General features: G+C 42.3%; 1 protein-coding gene across 1 annotated transcript in view; it reads left to right on the top strand.

The window, feature by feature from the left end:
- The window catches only part of bco2a (beta-carotene oxygenase 2a), a 116,588-nt gene that overhangs the window by 47,125 nt on the left and 44,844 nt on the right, over window positions 1–24,619 (top strand). The window contains exons 4-6 of the mRNA XM_064980745.1: window positions 12,802–12,917; window positions 13,140–13,242; window positions 20,870–20,998. Coding sequence (XP_064836817.1) covers window positions 12,802–12,917; window positions 13,140–13,242; window positions 20,870–20,998 — 348 coding nt within the window. The remainder of the gene's footprint in view (window positions 1–12,801; window positions 12,918–13,139; window positions 13,243–20,869; window positions 20,999–24,619) is intronic.

Here is a 24,619-nt window from a genome sequence, read left to right as displayed (position 1 = left end):
AGTCGGTTAGGACATCTACTTTGTGTATGACACAAGTAATTTTTCGAACAATTGTTTACAGACAGATTATTGAACTTATATTTAACACGGTATCATAACTCCAGTCCGTCAGAAGTTTACATACACTAAGTTGACCGTGCCTTTAAACAGCTTGTAAAATTACAGAAAATGATGTCATGGCTTTAGAAGCTTCAATTAAATTTGAACCTGTGGTTATTTCAAGGCCTACCTTCAAACTCAGTGCCTCTTTGCTTGACATCATGGGAAAATCAAAAGAAATCAGCCAAGACTTTAGAAAAAAAGTTGTAGACCTCCACAAGTCATTCTTGGGAGCTATTTCCAAACACCTGAAGGTACCATGTTTATCTGTACAAACAACAGTACGCAAGTATAAACACCATGGGACAGCGTCATATCGCTCAGGAAGGAGACGCGTTCTGTCTGCTAGAGATGACCGTACTGTGGTGCGAAAAATGCAAGTCAATCCCAGAACAACAGCAAAGGACCTTGTGAAGATGCTGGAGGAAACATGTACAGAAGTATCTATATGCACAGTAAAACGAGTCCTATATTGACCTAACCTGAAAGGCCTTCAGCAAGGAAGAAGCCACTGCTCCAAAACCACCATAAAAAAGCCAGACTACGGTTTGCAACTGCACACGGGGACAAAGATTGTACTTTTTGCAGAATTGTCCTCTGGTCTGATGAAACAAAAATATAACTGTTTGGACATCATGACCATCGTTATGTTTGGAGGAAAAAAGGGGAGGTTTGCAAACCCAAGAACACCATCCCAACCGTGAAGCACGGGAGTGGCAGCATCATGTTGTGGGGGTGCTTTGCTGCAGGAGAGGCTTGTGCACTTCACAAAATAGATGGCATCATGGGAAAGTTACATTTTGTGGATATATTGAAGCAACATCTCAAGACATCAGTCAGGAAGTTAAAGCTTGGTCGGAAATGGGTCTTCCAAATGGACCATGACCCCAAGCATACTTCCAAGTTGTGGCAAAATGGCTTATGGACAAAGCCAAGATATTGGAGTGGCCATCACAAAGCCCTGACCTCAGTCCTACATAACATTTTTGAGCAGAACTGAAAAATAGTGTGTGAGCAAGAAGGCCTACAAAGCTGACTCAGTTACACATCCTCTGTCAGGAGGAATGGGTCAAAATGTACCCAACTTATTGTGTGAAACTGGTGGAAGGCTACCCAAAAGTTTTGACCCAAGTTAAACAATTTAAAGGCAATTTTGCCAAATACTAATTGAGTGTATGTAAACTTCTGACCCATTGGGAATGTGATGAAATAAATCAAATCTGAAATAAATCATTCTCTCTGCTATTACTCGGACATTTCACATTCTTAAAATAAAGTGGTGATCCTTACTGACCTTAGACAGGGGATTTTTACTATGATTAGATGTCTGGAACTGTGAAAACTGAGTTTAAATGTATTCGGCTGAGGTGTATGTAAACATCCGAATTCAACTGTATATATACACATATACACATACATATACGTACAGTACATACATACATACATACATACATGCATATACATACACATACATATCTTTTAAAAAATCCTTTATTATTTTCCACCTTCCCCTAATTGGACTAAACTAATGACTAACAACACTTAGGCTTCTACTTCCATCTTATACATTCCATATATATTTTACAGACACAATCGTTTTACAATAGTTATATTTTCATTGTTTTTAGTCTTGTCCTTCCTCTATCCTCAACCTCTCTAATCTATTTCTGATGTACATCCAGTTTGATTTATATTTGCCATATATTTAAAATGGTGTTGTTTCACAAAAGTTCTGAACCTATATACATTTTACAGACACAGTATATTATACATGAGTTCTCTTGTCGTTATTAGTACCACCCTTCAGCTCCATTAAACCCCTCCCATCTATCTCTTAACACCGTCCATTTTGGATTTCTATTTGCCATGTATTTTCCAAATGTGCTGTGATGTTTCACAAAAGATCTGAACATTTCTATTCTCATAGCTTAAAGATAAACATTTTGCAAAAATTATTATTATTGATCGATTGACTATGACTTTTCAAATCAAATAGTAGTGCTACAGTATCTGCAGAGTTAGCTCCAAGTAAATGTTGCAATTCTTCAGCCATTCCTGGACCTGTGACCAAAAACAAGCCACATCAAATCAAATGTTTTTGGTCACATACACATGGTTAGTAGATGTTAATGTGAGTGTAGCGAAATGCTTGTGCTTCTAGTTGAAGGCTATGTAAACATTATATAAAGTGGCATTGCTTAAAGTGACGAGTTATACATTTATTACCTCCAATTTTTAATTATTAAAGAAGATAGAGATTTGAGTCAGTATGTTGGCACCAGCCACTCAATGTTAGTGATGGCTGTTTAACAGTCTGATGGCCTTGAGATAGAAGCTGTTTTTCAGTCTCTCGGTCCCAGCTTTGATGCACCTATACTGACCTCGCGTTCTGGATGATGGCGGGGTGAACAGGCAGTGGCTCAGGTGGTTATTGTCCTTGATGATCCTTTTGGCCTTCCTGTGACATTGGGTGGTGTAGGTGTCCTGGAGGGCAGGTAGTTTACCCCCAGTGATGAGTTGAGTAGACCTCACTACCCTCTGGAGAGCCTTGTGGTTGTGGGCGGAGCAGTTGCTGTATCAGGCGGTGATACAGCCCGACAGGATGCTGTCGATTGTGCATCTGTAAAAGTGTGTGAGTGTTTTTGGTGACAAGACAAATTTCTTCGGCCTCCTGAGTTTGAAGAGGCGCTGTTGCGCCATCTTCACCATGCTGTCTGTGTGGGTGGACCATTTCAGTTTGTTCGTGATGTGTACGTTGAGGAACTTAAAAATGTATACCTTCTCCACTACAGTCCCATCGATGTGGATAAGGGGGTGCTCCCTCTGCGTTGTTGGTAATCAAGCCTATCACTGTAGTGTCGTCTGCAAACTTAATGATTGAGTTGGAGGCATGCATGGCCACGCAGTCATGGGTGAACAGGGAGTACAGTAGAGTGCTGAGAACGCACCCTTGTGGGGCCCCAGTGTTGAGGATCAGCGGGGTGGAGATGTTGTTTCCTACAATTCCCACCTGGGGGCGGCCTGTCAGAAAGTCCAGGACCAAGTTGCACAGGGTGGGGTCGAGACCCAGGCTTAAAACCTGTTATGGCAAGACAATCCCCTAGGGGAACTCTTCCCCCCCCCCATTCAGCTGAAAAGGTGGCGCAGGGAATTCAAAAATATTCTTTAACAAGTCCAATACAGCAAATGAAAGATCTTTTTCATCTCCCCATCATGTCCAATTTTTGAAATATTTTACAGCGAAAACACAACATATATTTATGTTAGACCACCACCAAATAAAATAAAAAACACAGCCATTTTTCCCAGCCAAAGATAGAGTCACAAAAGCAGGATTAAGGATAAAATGAATCACTAACCTTTTGAAAATCTTCATCAGATGACACTCATATGACATGTTACACAACACATTTGTGTTTTGTTCGATAATATGCATATTTATATCCACAAATCCTGGTTTACATTGACGCCATGTTCAGAAATGCCTCCAAAATATCCGGAGGAATTATAGAAAGCTACGCCAGATAACAGAAATACTCATCATAAACTTTGACTAAAGATACATGTTCTACATATAATTAAAGATACACGGGTTCTTAATGCAACCGCTGTGTCAGATTTTTTTTAAACGTTACGAAAAAAGCCTACCATGCAATAATCTGAGACAGCGCTAAGACGTATATACATTTCTCCACCATGTTGGAGTCAACAGAAATACAAAATTACATCATAAATATTCTCTTACCTTTGATGATTTTTCATCAGAATGCAGTGCAAGGAGTCGTAGTTCCACAATAAATTGTTGTTTTGTTCCATAATGTCCAATACTAGTGTCCAATTAGCTGCATTTGCTAGCACTTTCAGTTCACGTGCCCAAAAGCTGACGCTGGTCCAGGAAAACTCGGACGAAAACTTCAAAAAGATATATTCCAGTAGGGAATCAATCTTCAGGATGTTATTTTCATATATATCCAATAACGTTCCAACCCGATTATACTTTTTCATCTGCAGCCAAAGGGAACGACGGTGACACCCACAGACAAATGCGCCACAGGGAAATGGCATTCTGCTAAGACAGTGACTATTTCCCCTCCCATTTGGTCGAAGTTCACACCAGAGGCTCCATTCCACATTCTACTGAATGAGGACATCTAGTGGAAGGCCTAGGAAGTGCTACCAGATCCATATCTTGTTTGGAAGGGAAGGGGCGATGACGTCAAATTTGACCCACATTCACAATTTCACTTCTTGTTTGGAAGATGGCCTGCCCTATGAGTTCTGTTATACTCACAGACATCATTCAAACCGTTTTAGAAACTTCAGAGTGTTTTCTATCCAATAGTAATAATAATATGCATATATTAGCAATCTAGGACAGAGTAAAATGCAGTTCACTCTGGGCACGCAATTCATCCAAAGTGAAAATACTGCCCCCTATCCCCAACAAGTTTTAATGACAAGTTTGGAGGGGACTATGGTGTTAAATGCTGAGCTGTCGACGATGAACAGCATTCTTACATAGGTATTCCTTGTCCAGATGGGTTAGGGAAGTGTGCAGTGTGATTGTGATTGCGTCATCTGTAGACCTATTGGGGCGGTACGCAAATTGGAGTGGGTCTAGGGTGTCAGGTTGGGTGGAGGTGATATTATCCTTGGCTAGTCTCTCAAAGTACTTCATAATGACGGAAGTGAGTGCTACGGGGCGATAGTCGTTTAGCTCAGTTACCTTAGCTTTCTTGGGAACAGGAATGGTGGCCCTCTTGAAGCATGTGAGAACAGCAGACTGGGATAGGTGTTGATTGAATATGTCCGTAAACACACCAGCCAGCTGGTCTGCGCATGCTCTGAGGATGCGGCTAGGGATTCCGTCTGGGCCAGCATCCTTGCGATGGTTAACACGTTTAAATATTTTACTCACGTTGGCTGCTGTGAAGGAGAGTCCGTAGGTTTTGGTAGGGGGGGGCGTGTCGGTGGCACTGTATTGTCCTCAAAGCGAGCTAAGAAGTTGTTTAGTTTGTCTGGGAGCAAGACTTTGGGATCCGCAACAGGGCTGGTTTGGACAGTACTAAAATTAATGATCTAACGACTCTGTCTCTTTACAGCAAGAACGACGCTATAGATGGGAAGGTTGTATCCCTCATATATATAACATTCTATTGTTTGCAAGAATTTTGTATAATAATATACATTGAATTCTCAGTTTTGAATCCGGCGTTGTTTTGCGCATCAGTTCATAAAACATGTGCCATGAAATTGGTACATCGAAATTATCTTCCCAACTATTTTGCAATCTGTATGTCACAGCTGTACATTATTTTAATCCTTAAATGAAACTGGTATACTTTTTTATATATCACAATTTTCTTTAACCAATTTTGGTCTTTGATGCAGGGCCGAAAGACATTACTTTTTCCACTTTCCTCTTTCATTTTTGTGGTAATGTTGCGATTAGTTGGTTGTGATTTTGGGTAGAGCAAACATTTCCATATATTTTTGTTAGCTGCATGTGTGACATAACTCCACCAGTCCTATTTATGATATAATTTACAAAGATTATACTTTTTTTTAAATCTGTTAGTATATTTGATTTTATCCACAATACTTGTTGTTCTGTTTTTTCTGTTGGGTTAAACTGAAATTGCAAACTACTTTCTATAACTTGTTTTAACAATAGTGATATTTTGGAGATTATTTCATTTTCAAATAAACAACAGTGAGATGTTGCAAACTGAATAGAGGGAAAAAGACCATTCTGAACATGGGGTGAGACATTCTTACGCATTTTCTAGAGAACCAGTTAGGATTTAAGTATGACTGACGCCTTTCGTGAGAAGTCTAATGCTTTAATATTTAATCATTTCTTTCCATCCAAATTCATATTCATTATATAAATAGGCCCTTGTCATTTTGTCTAGCTTGCCATTCCAAATCTAATGGAATATTTTTGCTCGTGTAATTTAAAAAAACAAGTTGCTAGATGTAGGGATATGGGATATGACTAAAGAGTTAAAGATATGACTAAAGAGTTAATAATCAGGGGGATTTTTCCAAAATTAGAGAGGTATTTTCCTTTCTATAAACATGTATTGGTGAGATCATTTATTTATTTTGGGATATGTATACCGAATATGTCCACATCACGGTCAGACCATTTTATTGGTAAACAACACAGTAATGTACAAGTTGTATTTTGTTAGTGATCCAATACGTATGTCATCTATCATAACTTTGTTGTAATCCAGAGAGATTAGAAAAAGTATCTAGATCCTGTATGAGGTTTTGGAACAATTTAAATGTTACATCAGTGTACAATGACACCTTTGTTTTTAAGCCCTGGATTTCTAACCCCTTGATATTATTGTTGGATCTGATTTTAACAGCTATCAAACTAGCTATGTTTCCATTAATGTGTCCAGTGATTTTTTTGATGATGTTCGTAACCTGTTTGACACCGATTGGGTGCAGAGATGTAGCGGAATCAGGCGCAGGAAAAAGGCTTGAGCAACACAACTGAGTTTACTCACAAAAATTCAAGCAATATTCCAAATAGGAAAATACATACAAACTAACACCTACAACAACCACTAAGACACCAAAAATCACAGACAGAAGAGAAATGTATGCCAGAGGATTAAATAAGGAACAAGATATGGGAGTTGAAACCAGGTGTGTGTAATACAGACAAAACAAAAAGAAAATGAAACATGAATCGGTGGTGACTAGAAAGCCGGTGACGTAGACCGCCGAACACAACCCGAACAAGGAGAGGGGCCGACTTCGGTGGAAGTCTTGACAGTAGCCCCCCCTTGACTCGCGGCTCCAGCTGCGCGCTGACACCGGCCTCGGGGACGACCCAGAGGACGGGACGCAGGGCGATCCGCGTGGAGACGGTGAAACTCCTGTAGCAATGAAGGATCTAGGATGTCCTCCACCGGTACCCAGCATCTCTCCCCGGGCTGTACCCCTCCAACTCCACGAGGTACTGAAGGCCCCTCGCCCGACGCCTTGAGTCAAGGATGGCTCGTACGGTATACGAGCCATCATATGGCCCCACAAACTGCGGACCCAGCTTCCGTCAGGGCAGGTGAAGGGGCAGGTTTTGGGTCGCGAGCCAGACCCGATCCCCCGGTGCATACACCTCACCGCGGTGGTGGTCAGCACTCGCCTTTTGCCTCCTCACGGCCCGTTGTAGCCGCACATGGGCAGCGTTCCATGTCTCCTCTGAGTGCCGAAACCATTCATCCACCGCAGGAGCCTCGATTTGGCTCTGATGCCATGGTGCCAGGACCGACTGATAACCCAGCACACACTGAAACGGTGATAGGTTGGTAGAGGAGTGGCGGTGATGCAAACCGCCCACTCCCCCGGCCGGTCCTGGCAATAGGACTGCAGAAACCTACTCACATCCTGGTTGACTCTTTCCACCTGCCCGTTACTCTCGGGGTGGAAACCTGAGGAAAGGCTGACCGAGACCACCAGGCGTTCCATAAACACCCTCCAGACTCTCGACGTGAATTGGGGACGCCGATCAGAAACTATATCCTCAGGCACCCCATAGTGCCGGAAAGCGAGGGTGAACAGCGCATCCACAGTTTGTAGAGCCGTAGGGAGAATGGGCAAAGGAAGGAGACGGCAGGACTTAGAAAACCGATCCACAAACGACCAGGATCGTGGTGTTACCCCACAACGATCCATCATGAAATCCACCTATAGGTGTGACCAAGGTTGTTGTGGAAGGGGAAGGGGTTATAATTTCCCTCTGGGCAGATGTCTAGGTGCCTTGCACAGTGCGCATACCGAACAGGAGGAAACGTAAACCCTCACGTCCTTAGCTAAAGTGGGCCACCAGTACTTCCCAGCAAGGCAGCACACCGTCCGACCGATGCCAGGATGACCAGAGGAGGGTGACGTGTGAGCCCAACAGATCAAACGATCGCGGACATCAAACGGAACGTACAGACGCCCAGCTGGACACTCAGGGGGAGTGGGCTCTGCACGTGACGCCCGCTCTCCCATACCACCGGTGCCACCAGGCGAGAAGCTGGAATTATGGGAGTGGGATCCGTGGACCACTCCTCTGTATCATACAGCCAGAACAGTGTGTCTGCCATAACGTTCTGGGAACCTGGTTTGTAGGATAGGGTGAAAACAAAGTGGGTGAAAAACATGGCCCACCTTGCCTGGCAAGGGTTCATTCTCCTCGCCGCCCGGATGTACTCCAGATTGCGGTGGTCAGTCCAAATGAGGAAAGGGTGTGACGATGTACTCATAGTGCCCAGAAGTGGTACTAAATGCCGTCTTCCACTCATCCCTCCCCCGGATACGCACCAGGTTGTAAGCGCTCTTGAGGTCCAATTATGTGAAGAAGCGCACCCCGTGCAATGACACTGTCATACTGGCGATGAGAGGTAACGGGTAACTGTATTTCACCGTAATCTGATTTAAACCTCGATAGTCAATACACGGGCGTAAACCTCCATCCTTCTTCTTCACAAAAAAGAAACTCGAGGAGACAGGTGAAGTGGAAGGCCGAATGTATCCCGGTCCCAGAGATTCGGCGACATATGTTTCCATAGCCGCCGTCTCCTCCTGTGACAGAGGATACACTTGACTCCTGGGAAGTGCAGCTCCTACCAGGAGATTTATCGCACAATCCCCCTGTCGATGCGGTGGCAATTGAGTCGCCCTCTTTTTACAGAAGGCGAGTGCCAAATCGGCATATTCGTGGGAATGTGCATGGTGGAAACCTGGTTTGGACTCTCCACCGTAGTGGCACCTAAGGAAACACCTACACACCTCCCTGAACACTGACAGGACCATCCCTTGAGATCCCTCTGTTGCCATGAAATAATAGGATCATGAGAGGCCAACCAGGGAAGGCCCAACACAACAGGAAACGCAGGAGAGTCGATCAGGAAGAGAATAATTCTCTCCTCCTCTCTCCTAGGAAAATACATACAAACTACCTACAACAACCACTACAATCAAGGACAGAACAGAAATGTATGCCAGAGGGTTAAATAAGGAACATGATATGGGAATTGAAACCAGGTCTGTGTAATACAGACAAAACAAAATGAAAATGAAACATGGATCGGTGGTGACTGGAAAGCCGGTGACATCGACCGCCAAACACCACCCGAACAAGGAGAGGGGCCGACTTCGGCGGAAGTCGTGACACTGTTTAGGGAAATTGAGCATTAATAAATTGGCGATAGCCTGTTTAGTTTCTCAGGAGCCTGGGAACGCCAGCATAGATAGAATCCTGTAATTGACAAATATTTGCCATATTCTAGTAATTAACATGTGCCAACATATCACCATGGTCCGTTCCATGGTGAAACTTACACTCCTGTAAATCTGAAATAATTTGATTGTGAAACTTGCCAGCCAACCGGAAAAAGGAAGGTGAAGCAATTCAAGCATTCTTGAAAGTCAGGACAATCCTTGTCTTGCAAATAAACATAATTTTTATAGTTGAAAAAATTGATTTTGCAAGCAGTAGACATTTCGATTTCAATGTGGAGTGGGGCATTATTGTTATGCGGTCACATCACATGCCCCTGCGTACCTTCAAAATGAGTCGGCAATCATAATTTAGTCAAATTACAGTTTCCATCATTTGTCGCAATAAAGAAAGATTGACAAAAGAAAAATCAACCCATGTTGAACGGATAATAATATTGTTTAGAGAATATTCTTTAAATAATTTATTCTATACTGAACAAAAATATAAATGCAACATGCAACATTTCAACGATTTTACTGAGTTACAATTCATATAAGGACATGAATCAATTAAAATGAATTAATTAGGCCCTAATCTATGGATTTTACCTGACTGGGCAGGGGTGTAGCTAAAAGCCCACACACTTGGGAGCCAGGCCCAGCCTATCAGAATGAATTCTACCCCACAAAAGGGCATTATTACAGACATAAATACTCCTCACTTTCATCAGCTGTCCGGGTGGCTAGTTTCAGACGATCCCGCAGGTGAAAAAGCTGGATATGGAGGTCCTGGGCTGGCATGGTTACACGTGGTCTGCGATTGTGAGGCCAGTTGGACCTAAATTCTCTCAAACAACATTGGAGGTGACTTATGGTAGAGAAGTTATCTGGCAACAGCTCTGGTGGACATTCCTGCAGTGAGCATGCCAATTGCACTCTCCCTCAAAACTTGAAACATCTGTGGCATTGTGTTGTGTGACAAAATTGCACATTTTAAAGTGGCCTTTAATTGTCCCCAGCACAAGGTGCACCTGTGTAATTATCATACTGTTTAATCACTTCTTAATATGCCACACCTGTCAGGTGAATGTATTATCTTGGCAAAGGATCAATGCTCACTAACAGGGATGTAAACAAATCTGTGCATAACATTTGAGAGAAATAAGCTATTTGTGCATATGGAACCTTTATGGGATCTTTTATTTCAGCTCATGAAACATGGGACCAGGACTTTACATGTTGCGTTTATATTTTTGTTCAGTATATACAGTGGGGCAAAAAAGTATTTAGTCAGCCACCAATTGTGCAAGTTCTCCCACTTAAAAAGACGAGAGAGGCTTGTAATATTTTCTTTTTATAAAAAATATCCAGAAAATCACATTGTATGGTTTAAAAAAAATATATTTGCAAATTATGGTGGAAAATAAGTATTTGGTCAATAACAAAAGTTCATCTCAATACTTTGTTATATACCCTTTGTTTGGCAATGACAGAGGTCAAACGTTTTCTGTAAGTCTTCACAAGGTTTTCACACACTGTTGCTGGTATTTTGGGCCATTCCTCCATGTAGATCTCCTCTAGAGCGGTGATGTTTTGGGGCTGTTGCTGGGCAACATGGACTTTCAACTCCCTCCAAAGATTTTCTATGGGGTTGAGATCTGGAGACCGGCTAGGCCACTCCATGACCTTGAAATGCTTCTTCGTTGCCCGGGCGGTGTGTTTGGGATCATTGTCATGCTGAAAGACCCAGCCATGTTTCATCTTCAATGCCCTTGCTGATGGAAGGAGGTCTCAAGATACATGACCCCATTCATTCTTTCCTTTACACGGATCAGTCGTCCTGGTCCCTTTGCAGAAACACAGCCCCAAAGCATGATGTTTCCACCCCCATGCTTCACGGTAGGTATGGTGTTCTTTGGATGCAACTCAGCATTCTTTGTCCTCCAAACACGACGAGTTGAGTTTTTACCAAAAAGTTATATTTTAGTTTCATCTGACCATATGACATTCTCCCAATCTTCTTCTGGATCATCCAAATGCTCTCTAGCAAACTTCAGACGGGCCTGGACATGTACTGGCTTAAGCAGGGGGACACATCTGGCACTGCAGGATTTGAGTCCCTGGCGGAGTACTGTGTTACTGATGGTAGGCTTTGTTACTTTGGTTCCAGCTCTCTGCAGGTCGTTCACTAGGTCCCCCCATGTGGTTCTGGGATTTTTGCTCACCGTTCTTGTGATCATTTTGACCTAATGAGGTGAGATCTTGCGTGGAGTTGATTTCTTCAAACAAAGCTGCTTACCTATTGCAGATTCAGTCTTCCCAATCTGGTGCAGGTCTACAATTTTGTTTCTGGTGTCCTTTGACAGTGGAGTTTGGAGAGTGACTGTTTGAGGTTGTGGACAGGTGTATTTTATATTGATAACAAGTTCACACAGGTGCCATTAATACAGGTAACGAGTGGAGGACAGAGGAGCCTCTTAAAGAAGAAGTTACAGGTCTGTGAGAGCCAGAAATCTTGCTTGTTTGTAGGTGACCAAATACTTATTTTACACCATCATTTGCAAATAAATTCATTAAAAATCCTACAATGTGATTTTCTGGATTTTTTTTCTCATTTTGTCTGTCATAGTTGAAGTGTATCTATGATGAAAATTACAGGCCTCTCTCATCTTTTTAAGTGGGAGAACTTGCACAATTGGTGGCTGACTAAATACTTTTTTGCCCCACTGTATCTGCCATTTCCTTTACACATGTCGCAATTATATTTTCTGTGACATTGCATTGAATAAACCTGGAGCAATGTAAAGCTGCCTATTGTCAATGTTACAGTGCTCTTTCATCGTGTAATCTCAAAATTATCCCTGTGGAGATGCTGGAGTCAGTTCCAGCGTGGTTTCTAGATTCTGCTGATCTTTTCTGTTTAACAGTGAGGAATGTGACAAAGAAAGGACTTTATTCAAGATCTGGTTTTTCTAAGACTATTTCAGAGAAAGTAAACCCAATGCAATGAGATGTTCCTCTCTTCAAACTGTAACTCAAGCTGGTCTGCTGCCCGGGAAACTGGTTTGAGGCCTCTGGGGCTTGGCTACAGTCGAAGGTTATGTAACATTTAAACAGGGGGATTGGAGGGAAGAAGAAGGGAGGCTTTTCCTCTTCTCAAGGGTTTGCAAGCCGCAACAGGACTCTTTGCAAGCAGCACAACTTTGCAAGAACTTTAACTCTTTGCCAGAAATATGACTGTTTGCAAGCAACTTTAATATTTAATTGGCCATGCAAGCCATGCACAGGCTATAGTCATTTACCAAGGTTTATAAAGAGTTTGCCCAAAAATCGAATAAGTTATTCACTCATTCCTTTTGTGCACGTCTAAATCAGAAAAGAAAATGAAGAAGTATCTACAGCAACAAGATGCAATTGCCCCCATCAAAATAGAATAATCAATTTCTACATTTTATTTCTGTTTTCTCCCTGCAGAGGCAACGGACAACGCCAGTGTTAGCTTTGTAAAGTACAAGGGAGACTGCTTTGTCAGCACTGAGACCAACTACATGTACAGGGTGGACCCAGAGAGCCTGGAGACACAGAATAAGGTACAGTGATGACATAATAATAGGAGATAAGAGACAGCCAAAGAAAAAAACGAGCTCAGTGAGCAGACACATTTTACAATCATACCCTTGCACAAATGTACTGACTTACGTAAATGATGCCCTGTTTGAAATATATATTGATTATAGTGAGTGCCCAGACACCTGACCTGACATATATTGGTAACAGCTGTGTACTTTATCTGACCTGTTCTTCTACTACAGGTGGACTGGACAAAGTTTATTGCTGTGAATATGGCCACTGCGCATCCCCACACTGAACCAGACGGCACTACGTACAACATGGGCAACTCTTATGGCAGAAAAGGTCGGTCTACATAGAAGCTCCACTGGGCCCACATGCTCCTAAGTTGAAAAATGTAGGAGCACAAACAAATGTAGGAGCACAATGAAAAATATTAATCATATTAAATGGTAAGAATTACCAGCAATTACAAATGATAGGTTTAAGGAGCAACATGAAATGGTATTTTTGAGATTGATATGTAGCCCCGTAGCACTCACTTCCGTCATCATGAAGTGCTTTGAGAGACTAGTCAAGGACCATATCACCTCCACCCTACCTGACTCCCTAGACCCACTCCAATTTGCTTACCGCTCAAATAGGTCCACAGACGATGCAATCTCAACCACACTGCACACTGCCCTAACCCATCTGGACAAGAGGAATACCTATGTGAGAATGCTGTTCATCGACTACAGCTCGGCATTCAACACCATAATACCCTCCAAGCTCGTCATCAAGCTCGAGACCCTGGGTCTCGACCCCGCCCTGTGCAACTGGGTACTGGACTTCCTGACGGGCCACCCCCAGGTGGTGAGGGTAGGTAACAACATCTCCTCCCCGCTGATCCTCAACACTGGGGCCCCACAAGGGTGCGTTCTGAGCCCTCTCCTGTACTCCCTGTTCACCCACGACTGCGTGGCCACGCGCGCCTCCAACTCAATCATCAAGTTTGTGGACGACACAACAGTGGTAGGCTTGATTACCAACAACGACGAGACGGCCTACAGGGAGGAGGTGAGGGCCCTCGGAGTGTGGTGTCAGGAAAATAACCTCACACTCAACGTCAACAAAACTAAGGAGATGATTGTGGACTTCAGGAAACAGCAGAGGGAACACCCCCCTATCCACATCGATGAAACAGTAGTGGAGAGAGTAGCAAGTTTTAAGTTCCTCGGCATACACATCACAGACAAACTGAATTGGTCCACTCACACAGACAGCATCGTGAAGAAGGCGCTGCAGCGCCTCTTCAACCTCAGGAGGCTGAAGAAATTCGGCTTGTCACCAAAAGCACTCACAAACTTCTACAGAGGCACAATCGAGAGCATCCTGGCGGGCTGTATCACCGCCTGGTACGGCAACTGCTCCGCCCTCAACCGTAAGGCTCTCCAGAGGGTAGTGAGGTCTGCACAACGCATCATCGGGGGCAAACTACCTGCCCTCCAGGACACCTACACCACCCGATGTTACAGGAAGGCCATAAAGATCATCAAGGACATCTACCACCCGAGCCACTGCCTGTTCACCCCGCTATCATCCAGAGGGCGAGGTCAGTACAGGTGCATCAAAGCTGGGACCGAGAGACTGAAAAACAGCTTCTATCTCAAGGCCATCAGACTGTTAAACAGCCACCACTAACATTGAGTGGCTGCTGCCTACACACTGACACTGACTCAAACTCCAGCCACTTTAATAATGGGAATTGATGGGAAATGTTGTAAATATATCACTAGCCACTTTAAACAATGCTACCTTATATAATGTTACTTACCCTACATTATTCATCTCATATGCATACGTATATACTGTACTCTATATCATCGACTGCATCCTTATGTAATACATGTATCACTAGCCACTTTAACTATGCCACTTTGTTTACATACTCATCTCACATGTATATCCTTATCCTTATGTACATTTACATTTAAGTCATTTGGCATATTCTTTATCCCCTTACACTGTGTATAAGACAGTAGATTAGGAATTGTTGGTTAGATTACTTGTTGATTATTACTGCATTGTCGGAACTAGAAGCACAAGAATTTCGCTACACTCGCATTAACATCTGCTAACCATGTGTATGTGACAAATAGAATTTGATTTGATTTGATTTGATTTAGCCTACATCTGGCCTATATATCATACATACTGTATATATATATCATATATATAGGGAGAGATTCTCCCTTTTCCTTTCTTTCTTTTCTCTGTTACTGATAAAACTGGCTTCTAGCAAACAGTTGTGGCCAATTTGCCACAAGCTCATATTTTCACATGCAAATTAGTTAAATGAGGCTAACTTTGGCGGTATTTTTGCGGCAACTTGTCAACTTCTGGCAAACAATTCTGGGAAACCTGTGGCCAACATTCTGTTAACTGCAAATCCGGATCCGGGTTTGTGACTAAAGCCTCAGGCTCATTAGCATAACGCAACGTTAACGATTTCTGAAAATCGCAAATAAAATGAAAATAATGCGTCTGCTCTCAAGCTTAGCCTTTTCTTAACAACACTGTCATCTCAGATTTTCAAAGTATGCTTTTGAACCATAGAAATTGACTAATTTGTGTAAGAGTATGCAAAGCAAGCATAGCATTTTGAGTAGCATTTAGCACGCAACATTTTCACAAAAACCAGATAACCAAATAAATAAAATCATTTACCTTTGAAGAGCTTCTGATGTTTTCAATGAGGAGACTCTCAGTTACATACCAAATGCGCAGTTTTTCCTGAAAGCGTCTGTGTGTAGGAGAAATCGTTCCGTTTTCTACATTGCGTCTGGCTACCGAAACGAACCGAAAATTCAGTCACCTACAACGTAAAACTTTTTCCGGATTAACTACATAATATCGACCGAAACATGCCAAACGTTGTTTGGAATCAATCCTCAAGGTGTTTTTTCACATATCTCTTCATTGATATGCAGTTCGTGGAAGCTTGCTTTCCTCTCTGTATCCCATGGAAAAATACTGGCAGGTGACTTTTGCGCACCAATTTCGGCGCAGGACACCGGGCGGACACCTGGTAAATGTGGTCTCTTATGGTCAATCTTCCAATGATCTGCCTACAAATACGTCACAATGCTGCAGACACCTTGGGGAAACGACAGAAAGGGCAGGCTCATTCCTCTCGCATTCACAGCCATATAAGGAGACAATGGAAAACAGAGCCTCAAAAATCCTGTTCATTTCCTGGATGCCGTCTCATATCTCGGTAGTTCTGGACACGTCAGAGTGTTTTCTTTCGAATGCTATCAATTATATGCATAGTCGAGCATCTTTTTGTGACAAAATATCTTGTTTAAAACGGGAACGTTTTTCATCCAAAAATGAAATAGCGCCCCCTGAGCATCAACAGGTTAAAACATATTGCAAATGTTTTCTCACTTTTGCAAAGTCACTGAAAATTGTGCAGGAATGCAAAATTGACTGGCCCGATGAACTCGGGATGGCTGGGCAGTGATTCTGGTACCTCTCCATCGCTCATTAGGGTTGATTTCAGAATGTCCATTTGTTTATGTTTTCTTACTCTTGCAAAGTCACTGTGCATTTGCAATATGGTTAACTGGGCATTCACCATCACGAAGTTGTCATGCTATAAAAATTGTGCAGGAGTGCCAAATTGACTGGCCCGATGAACGGGATGGCTCGGCAGTGATTCTGGTACCTCTCCATTGCTCGTTAGGGTTGATTTCAGAATGTCACTTTTGGTGATGGTACCTCACCGTTTAAACATATTGCAAATGGACAAGAGTCACCAGCAAGTCACCGTCCATCAGTCAATTTGATATCATTCTGACACCAAACTGATACAAACTGACACCAAACCCACTTTTCCCAACTCGTTTAGTAGCCAAATATCACATACTTCAGAGCTGGCCCAAAATTCACAACGCCTTCGGGTCAAACCATAAAAAAAAACATAAAACACATAGTTACGTTCTAGCTATGGGTCCATTTCTTGTGTTATGTGTAGGCCTAGCTGAGGCGACCCCGAATCCCAAGTTTCGGCTCGATAGGTCATTTGGTGTCCGAGTAAAACTCTAATTGGTGCTGAAAATACACTTTTTTCAATTACTTGCTACGGGGTCCTTGAATGAGCTATCGGACAGAAACGTTGGGTTCTGTCTCTATGGGCCGAGACGGTCACAATGCACCTAGTCTTGTGACTCTGGGACATTTCTAAATGTCGCCATTTTCGTAATGGTCAAAATTAATTGAAGTCATTGCAAATGTATGAGGCTGTTTCTCGGTCCGAGAACCTTCTAGAGCGACGTAACTCACCACGCACTATCGACCTGAGGTCTAGAACAGGATTCTAAAGTTTCGGAACTCTAGGTCTGACGGTTCTTTAAAAGTTCCAACAAGGTTAACTAATGCAGGGAGTGTATGTCTCTACGCACCCCAATGGGTCCCTACCTCCAAGCTGTGTGTGTGTGTGATTTAGCTTTCCTTTGAAATTTTATGGGAAAAATGACTGATTTACAGTTCATGGGGGTTGCCTAATCACACATATGAAGTTTTGGACAGATCTGATTTTTTAACCCTTCCAAACAGCCCATGAGACACCAATTATGGCACTTCCGGTTGGCACAGGAAGCTATAAGTCAACTCATATCCTCATTGGGGTATGATTTTACAGAATCCTGAGTTTTAAGTCTTTACGTTAAGAATTGACTGATTTACACAGGGTTCAATGCACTATGTCTATCAAATTGCAGGCAGGGTATGGATATACACTTTTAGGGTGATTTTAAGCACTTCCGGTTGGTCCAGGAAGCTTAGAATCAACACAAGTAGACCTCATACTGGCCTGATGGACTGTTACCGAAGACAGGTTCATACGGCATTCATAACCCATATAGGCTTCAGGTTGAATTTAGGGGTGCAGGCAATGTTTTCCTATGGGGAGAGAAGTCAATGCAAAACAGTTTGATGTAAACACCTTCTTTTAACTGGTAAGGGTTAACGCCACACGGTCAAGGTTAGGCTTGCAAGGATCGGGAGGACCTTAGGAACGTACCTGAGGTCGAACTGTGTTTCTCACCCTAACGGTTCTCTCATTGTCCCCCAAAAGCAAATGACATTGTGGGGCAGGCTTCATTTTGGGCCTACTTTTCTAATGGTCGCTGCGCTTAGCCCGAGCGAGCTACGGTCAAGCGGGATATCTCGTTGAACTCGGCACAGCCTAGGGATAATGGTAATGCCATTGCCTGCTCTCTGTGTCTTTAAGCACCGCACTTTCTCACTCCATCCTTGCTGTGTGTGTGTGTGAGAGCTTTTCTTTGACATCTGTTGGGAGAAATGACTGATGTACAGTTCAGGAGGGTTACCTAGTCACACATGAAGTTTTGGAAAGATGTTGCTCTTTTAACCCTTCAAATCAGACAGTGTGACCCAATTAAAGGCACTTCCGGTTGGCACAGGAAGCTATAAATAAACTCATATCCTGATTGGGGTATGCCTTTACAGAATCCTTTTAAGTATTTACGTTAAGAACTGAGTTATTTACGGAGGGTTTACTGAGTGTGTGTTATTTCAGAAAATCATAGAAAATCACAGAAATCTCGCAGAGCTCCGCAGCACACTTTAAAAAGATTTGTATGAACACCCTGCAACTGGATCTGTAACTGTTGAAAAAAAAACACCTATCTTTGAACATCACCAATCTGTCATTGTACGATTTCTCTTAAATGACGATAGATAAATGGCTGATTTTTTTTATTGACACTGGAGGCTCCTTGACTTTGACGTGACATGAAGTGGTAAAATAATTTCTCTATTTTCATTTTGGACCTTTAATCCCAGAGAAATGGCCATAACTCAAAAACCGTTGAGGCCTAGACGCCATCTTGTTCGGGGCCAACTGCCCATTATGCCAAACCTACGCTCACCAAGTTTCGGCTTCGAGATATCTTCCGTTTTCGAGATAAGGCCCCGTCGTGATTCGTGATGTTTTGTCCAAATGCAATATGATTGCTTATGCCCTCTTGTGGGATTTTCCGGTACAGCGGAAAAATGACCAAAATTTGATTATTTTATAAAACGGAAACCGAATGTCCGACAAAGGTCATTTGATGACTTCCCGGTAGGTCCGGCCCTGCCGCTCGGCCCGACGCCGTCCGCGAATTTTACAAACGTTTTCGGACATCTAGTAAGGGACCGTACATTTGCAATATGGACTTTCTCACTAACCATACAGCAAATGTCAAACTGTTCCCTTAAGGTATGTAAACTTCTGATCCACTAGAATTGTGATACAGTGAATTTTAAGTGAAATAATCTCTGTAAACAATTGTTGGAAAAAATACTTGTGTCATGCACAAAGTAGATGTCCTAACCGACTTGCCAAAACTATAGTTTGTTAACAAGAAATTTGTGGAGTGGAAAAAATATTTTTAATGACTCCAACCTAAGTGTATGTAAACTTCCGACTTGAACTGTACATACACATCCATAATAACTATCAATAATGACATTTAAATTAAACTAAATCAGCCTGCTTTTCTAACAACATTCTAATCAGATCCCTACACAGGCTCAGAAGGACTCTGTGAGGGTGGGACGTTTTCTGGCGACAGTTGTCCTTGCAGTGCTTCTGCCATGTCTTGTAGTTTTTGAGGCACAAAAACTTCTTGGCTGCAGATATAATGATGTGCAGCTTCTTGGACTTTTTGGACACTTGTGTAATACAATTAATAACTGTGGCTATAAATGAAAAACAATCCACCTTCTTCACAATAAATGTGTCCAGATGTATAACATTTGCAACTGGTTGCGGTGCAACCACCGCCATATCTTCTTCAGCACTGTAGCCTCAATCTCCTTCACCTCAACTCTCTTCATTGCCTCCAACTCTCTTCACCGCCTGATGTGTTCACCGGAAACGGCTTGATGTGTTCACCGGACACGGTAAACCTAGTGGCAGTAAATGTTGTTGCCACAGGTTTGCCATGGATACAAATAGAATCTTGAGAGAATTGTCTGCCAGAAAAAGATCACTGGTGAACTGTTTTCAACTAGAGGGAATAAATATTATAGTTGCAAAAGGTTTGCCGCAGATTCACGACTAGTGGCAAAAGTTGGCAAACTTATTTTGTGGCACACTATTTAGTTTGCAGCAAATTTCCCACAAACTTGTGGGAAGTTTCCAGCAAACAAATACATTTTTGTGAAGGAGCTACTAAATGTTGTGATTTTTTTCTAGTTGCACTGGTGCTCCCAAATAAAAATTCCAGGTAGCACAGCAAAATATTTAGGAGCATATGCAACCAAAATGGTAGCACTGTAGAGCCGTGATTGGTTTTTCATCAAGCTCAATGTAAGGGGCACTTCACCACTTCTTAATTTGACAACATAGGAGGTCATTTTCTTAGAACCTTTTATTCCAAATGTAGAAAATTACTGTTTCCACGTATGTAGACACTGGTATGGTGAAGGAGACATAAAATGTTGAAGTGTCCCTTTAATGAAAATATTGTAGTATACATACGGCACCTTAAACCTCAGTGTGACGAGAGAATTAAGTGTGGATTTAAACCGGTAAGATATATTTTACAAGCTTTATTTACGTTTTGCCTATCTCAAATGGGTGAGGGGGTAACGATCTTCCTCAAACATACCAAGCTGTCATGTCAACCCCATAGACAACAGTGGTTTTTATGTTGAAAAATGAGCACACTGGGTCTTAATTTCCGACAGCATATTATTTACTGTAATCTCTGTGAGATACTTATATACAAGTATTTCTTGTTTAAATACAAGTGTGTGTTTTATGTGACTCTGACACAATATCACAGGGTGACAGGTTGTGTAGAAAGTGTTCCTGTGAGTTTAGATGATAATTTATTATATACACACCAGTGTTGTGACACAGTATTACCACACTGTGAGAGGTTGTGTACTAACTGTGTCCCTGTCATTTTAGGTGCCTTGTATAACATAATCAAAGTGCCCCCTATGAAGAACAACCCTGAGGAAACCCTGGAGGGGGCCAAAGTGCTGTGTTCTATTGTCCCTGCAGACAAGGCCAGGCCCTCCTACTACCACAGCTTCGGTAAACCTATCAATCACTTGCAATACCTATGCAATTAGAGCCAAAACAAAATCATGCATGTGTCCCAAATTGCACCCTTGTCCCTTTATAGTGCACTTATGTTGACAAGAACTGGTCAGAAGTAGTGCACTATATAAGGTATAGGTTGCAATTCGGGATGCAACCATTACTTACTGTCACTGTACGTCTCTATCATATCCGTATGATACATATCCATGTACCCATATGATACATATCAATGTACATTAGTGTCTCATTTTAACTTGTGAGGGGGGTGATGCTATTTTATTTAGAATTTTAGGATCCCGTTCAAAATAAAATAAAATATATATTTTTTTAAAGGCCATAGAAATGCTTTGAATAATACCTTCATAAATGGAAAAAAGGACAGTCAAAAAATGTAAAATAAGAAACAAGGTTTTGAAGTGTCTGTCCTACATCTAGGAGATATAAAATAAAACTTTGTAAATATATGTATATATTTTTTTGAGACTTATTTAACCCCTCTTTTGGGGAAGACACAAAACTACCTTTATGCTCCACTGGTTACATTCAGATGAGTTCCGTGACACTTATGGGGGTCGTAGTGCAAGACGAAGAAAACCATCATGTTCATGAGAATCTCCCCTTTCCACAGTGGGTTCCCATTAGTTTGTAGCCCGAATGGTCCAAACGTTTGCAAACAGAAGTTGGCACATGGACGGTACCGACTTCAGACATGCCCCCTGACACTTGTGTTCATGAGAGTCTCCTTTCCATAGAGTAGTCATAATAGGTTCTAGGTCAAACCGATCGGACGTAACAGACGTTTTCAGAATACTGATTTTCGGGGTGTCTCATGGTCTGACAAACATCGCTGTAGCTCAGCAGCCTTTCGCTGGAAGTGCGAGTTTGGCGGATGTGGTGGAATGCATCCACTGCAACAAAAAAAAAATACAGTACCAATCAAAAGTTTGGATTTTTCTACTCATATCTACTAACCACTTGTTTGGTTACTACATGATTCCATATGTGTTATGTTATAGATTGGAAGACTTCACTATTATCTTAGAATGTGGAAAATAGTAAAAAATTAAGAAAAACCTAGGTGTGTTCAAATTTTTGACTGGTACTGTATCTCTAGTTTAACTGACGGATTTTGATGGGGATTTCTTTTGTTATGTAATTTAGATTGACATATCGACTCTAGGGGGGCCCTTAACCCTTTAACCTGTATGATCACATATTTGTGATCATTGTTGTGTGGTCCCTGCAGTGTACCATCACAAATATGTGATTGGAACAGCAGCAACAGAACTTATGATGCAAAAAATGCGACTTAACACCATTGTTGTCTGAATAGCATTTACATTTTTTTTGTACTGATTTAAAATAAAGGTCTTAACCTTTATTACGCCGTTTTACCCTTTATTGTAAAAGATAAATGTGATAAATGTGAACACGGAACACATGGAACACATCCACAGACATGTTTGTTTATGTTTGACAAGTGAAAAACGTTCTAATCCCAGAATGTCATTTACTATAATGTCGCGTTCAAAACAACTGAGAACTCCTAATTCCAACTCTGGAACTCAGACCTCTTTATAGAGCTCCGACTTTCCGACCTGAAGATCACTGATGTCATGATTTTACCATCTATTTTTCAGAATTCCCAGTTGTGTTGAACGCGGCATAAGAGGCAAATAAACAAAGTCAAAGATGGCTGAGCCCATTGCCCAAAAATATCAACTTACTTTGGTCACTTTTCAGCAGCTGCATGCGAATATTACAGTGTATACTAGAACCGGAGCACATGACTTGACAAGTTGTTTACAGTTTAAACATAAAATAAAATTGTTATCGCCTCACAGATCATTGCCCAAATACAAGCCCACTGCCTAGCCTAACTGTAGGGCGACCAGGGTTGCCAGAATTGGGTGAAAACATTTTATGGGTGTTTGTGGAGGGGTTCATTTCATTTGTGGGGAGGAGGGGTTCAAGTGCATGGGGGTGGAAATGGGGGAAGGTATCGTGGGGGGATATGATGGAGGAAATATTACTATGATGGGGAATTTATCAATAAATGGGGGGTATGGAACGGGGGTCTGAACTGGCAGCCCATGGTAAACGTAGATACGAAAAATATAACTCTTGATAGACACTGATAGCCATTGATTATAGAGATAATATCCGATTTCAAAAAGAAATGCCTCACTGAAGAGGAGATACGATAAATATTTTGTCATTCTGATGACGAATCTATGTATGAGAGTGAGTCGGATCAATCAGATAGTGACGAGGGATATTTGCCCCCCCAACCTTCTGGACTATGAGCGTGAGATGTCTGAGGAAAATGGTGTCCACCTCTACCTTGCATGCAATAAGCATCCCTCACCTCCCCAAGATGCTGGTGCTGCTGCCAATCGTATAGGCTGTGAGGGAGAAGAGGGTGAAGTTAAAGAGGATGGTCCCTGCTGCTTGAGATCCTGTCTCTTCACACCATCAGAGACAGACTTCAATGACACCCTGTCTGGTGTACAAAGCACCTTGCCAACACCTTCAGAGTCAGAGTGTTTTAAACTGTTCCTTGATGAGGAATTGGTGGAGAATGTGGTGCAGGAAACCAACAGTTTGCCCATTATCATCTAACAGGAAAACCCAAGGCTCTCTTCAAATGAATCAAAATGCCTTTAGCCTATTAAATATGCATATTTCTTTGCAGGTATTCTCATGAACTGAAAGAGAAGACTGCCCCTAGCGTAAAAGGGTTACACTACTATCAGAGTAATGTATACCTTCCTGGTCACGGTGCTGCTGATGGGGCTAATGAAAAAGGGCTCTGTGAGGGACTATTGAACCTCTGACCCCATGCTGCAGACCCATTTTTTTCCAACCTTTATCTCCCAGGACCACTTCATTGTCTTGCTGAGAGTGCTCCACTTTGAGAACAATGCCACTGCCAACCTTGCTGACCCCCATCACAAAATTAGGAATGTCCTGGGCAGGTTCACCAGGGCATTTAGAAGAGTGTTTGTACTTTCATTATACCAATAAATCCCATCAAAGCCCCACAGATTTGGAGTCAAGTTCTTTGTTTTATGTGACCGTCTGATGGGATATGAACAGGACCTGATAATCTACAACTGCACCACCACAGATAAGCCATTTTGAGGGTCTTGGCATATCTGGATCAGCGGTGATCGCCATGCTGCAGCCTTCCTCAGAAAAGGGCACACTGTATTTGTGGACAACTTGTACAGCAGCCCTACACTTTTACAGTACCATTTAAGGGAGTACACAGGGGCCTGTGGCACAGTGAGATCCAACAGGAAGGGGATTCCACTATTCAAAAAGAAAATGAGCAAGGGGGAGGTGATGTTCCCAATGAACGGGGACATGATGGCAGTGAAAGGGAATGACAAACGCGATGTCCATGTTCTGTCCACTGTGCAGACCTCCAAAATGTCGAACACAGGAAAACTGAACTATGTCACCTGAGAGAGGAAAATTAAGCCAGACTGTGTCTTGGAGTACAAAAAGAAGATGGGAGCAGTTGACAAAGCAGAAGTGTTTTGTTGAGTGTGCCAGAATATACCTAAAAAAGTACAATAATCTATTTTTCCACCTAATAGACATAGC

Source organism: Oncorhynchus masou, chromosome 12 (genome assembly GCF_036934945.1).
Source record: "Oncorhynchus masou masou isolate Uvic2021 chromosome 12, UVic_Omas_1.1, whole genome shotgun sequence".
NCBI lineage: Eukaryota > Metazoa > Chordata > Actinopteri > Salmoniformes > Salmonidae > Oncorhynchus > Oncorhynchus masou.
Note: the sequence above shows the minus strand (reverse complement) of the source record. Positions and strands in the feature narration are given on the sequence as shown.